This window comes from Nicotiana attenuata, unplaced genomic scaffold (assembly GCF_001879085.1).
Source record: "Nicotiana attenuata strain UT unplaced genomic scaffold, NIATTr2, whole genome shotgun sequence".
Lineage (NCBI taxonomy): Eukaryota > Viridiplantae > Streptophyta > Magnoliopsida > Solanales > Solanaceae > Nicotiana > Nicotiana attenuata.
The window spans coordinates 75899-77596 of NW_017672641.1; the positions used below are offsets into that span (position 1 = coordinate 75899).

At 33.9% G+C, this 1698-nt stretch overlaps 1 protein-coding gene across 1 annotated transcript; it reads left to right on the top strand.

Moving 5' to 3' along the window:
* Positions 1 to 364: 364 nt before the first annotated feature.
* On the top strand, positions 365 to 1366 carry LOC109213934. The gene has a single exon (XM_019377776.1). It carries the CDS (start codon positions 365 to 367, stop codon positions 1364 to 1366), a length of 1002 nt encoding a protein of 333 aa, XP_019233321.1.
* The last annotated feature ends 332 nt before the right edge of the window (positions 1367 to 1698 follow it).

Sequence of the window (1698 nt, forward strand, 5' to 3'; positions counted from 1 at the left end):
GTAAAAATGGAGTATATATCTGGATATTCAACAAATATGAGTAGTAAGTTTTGAAAATTTTAAAATATATGATATATGGTTCTTCTATAAAATATAACTTTAATAATTCTATTCTTAAAAGATTTATGAATCAATTGTTAAAATAGTTTAACTGTTTAATAGTTTAATTGTTAAAATGATAGTTGTAATAGATTTATGTTTGATAGTTTCAATTGTTAAAATGATATCTTTGAACTATGGAATTACCTACTAATAGGATTGGTTTTTTATTTTGAACTACCTTTTTTATTAATTTCTCCTTTTTACTAATAAATTTGTAGCTCTTGCAGTAATTACAGAAAAGAAAGGAATATTCTTGAACGTCATGGACAATCCTAGAAATAAAAGATGGATGTATTGTGATAGAGTTAGTAAAGAATATTTTGAGGGAGTAGAGGATTTTTTATATCATGCATTTTTTGAAAAACAACGTGGAGAAAAAATTGCATGTCCTTGTACGGAGTGTGTGCTTATCCATCAAGTAAATCGGGCTACAGCATATGATCATCTTGTGGTTAATGGTATTGTACCGTCATATGATACTTGGTTTTTTCATGGGGAGTCTCTAAAGGGATCAAACAATGCTGGAGAAAATAACCGAAGCCATTCAACTCTAAGGGGCGATGATATGCGAGGAATGATACATGATGCATTTGTAGATGTTACACAGTTCATGGATACCGACATTAGTGAAAGTGGTGGCATGGATCAAAACGTACAAGAGAATACTGCTCATCCATCTGGAAATCAACCTCATCCTGAGGTGGATAAGTTTGAACGACTCATGAAGGAGGCAAATGAAGAATTATATCCTGGATGTAAGAGGTTTAGCAAACTGTCCCTTTTGCTGCATATGTATCGTATAAAATGCACGTTCAAATGGTCAAATGAATCTTTTAATTCTTTTCTTGGACTATTGAAAGATGCGCTTCCTAAAGAAGAAAAATTGCCTCCTTCTTTCTATGAGACCAAAAAGATAGTTGAAGGCTTGGGCTTAAAGTATGAAAAAATTTATGCTTGTCCTAACGATTGCATGCTTTTTAGGAAAGAGTTTGCTAATAAGAATGTTAATAAATGCAAAGTTTGTGGAGCTTCTAGATGGAAAAATGATGCTAGAAAAATTCCAGCCAAGGTCCTAAGGTATTTTCCTTTAAAACCAAGGCTACAGAGATTGTTTATGTCTTCAGAAACTTCTAAAGCAATGCGATGGCATCATGAAGAGCGCAACAAAGATGGAGTTCTACGATATCCTGCAGATTCTGAAGCTTGGAAAAATTTTGATATAAATATCCCAAATTTGCTGGAGATCCTCACAATGTGCGCCTAGGATTAGCTTCTGATGGGTTTAATTCATTTGGCACAATGCGAACTGTACACAGTACATGGCCAGTGAATTTAATTCCGTATAATCTTCCACCATGGATGTGCATGAAACAAGAGTTCTTCATTTTGTCCTTACTTATTCCAGGACCAAAAGCTCCTGGAAATAATATTGATGTCTTTTTGCAACCATTAATAGAAGAGTTAAATGAATTATGGGATGATGGGATAGAAACATATGATGCCTCTGCTAAGGAGATATTTCAAATGCGAGCAGCTCTCATGTGGACTATAAATGGTTTTCCAGCATATGGTACTCTCTCTGGATGGTGCACTTAT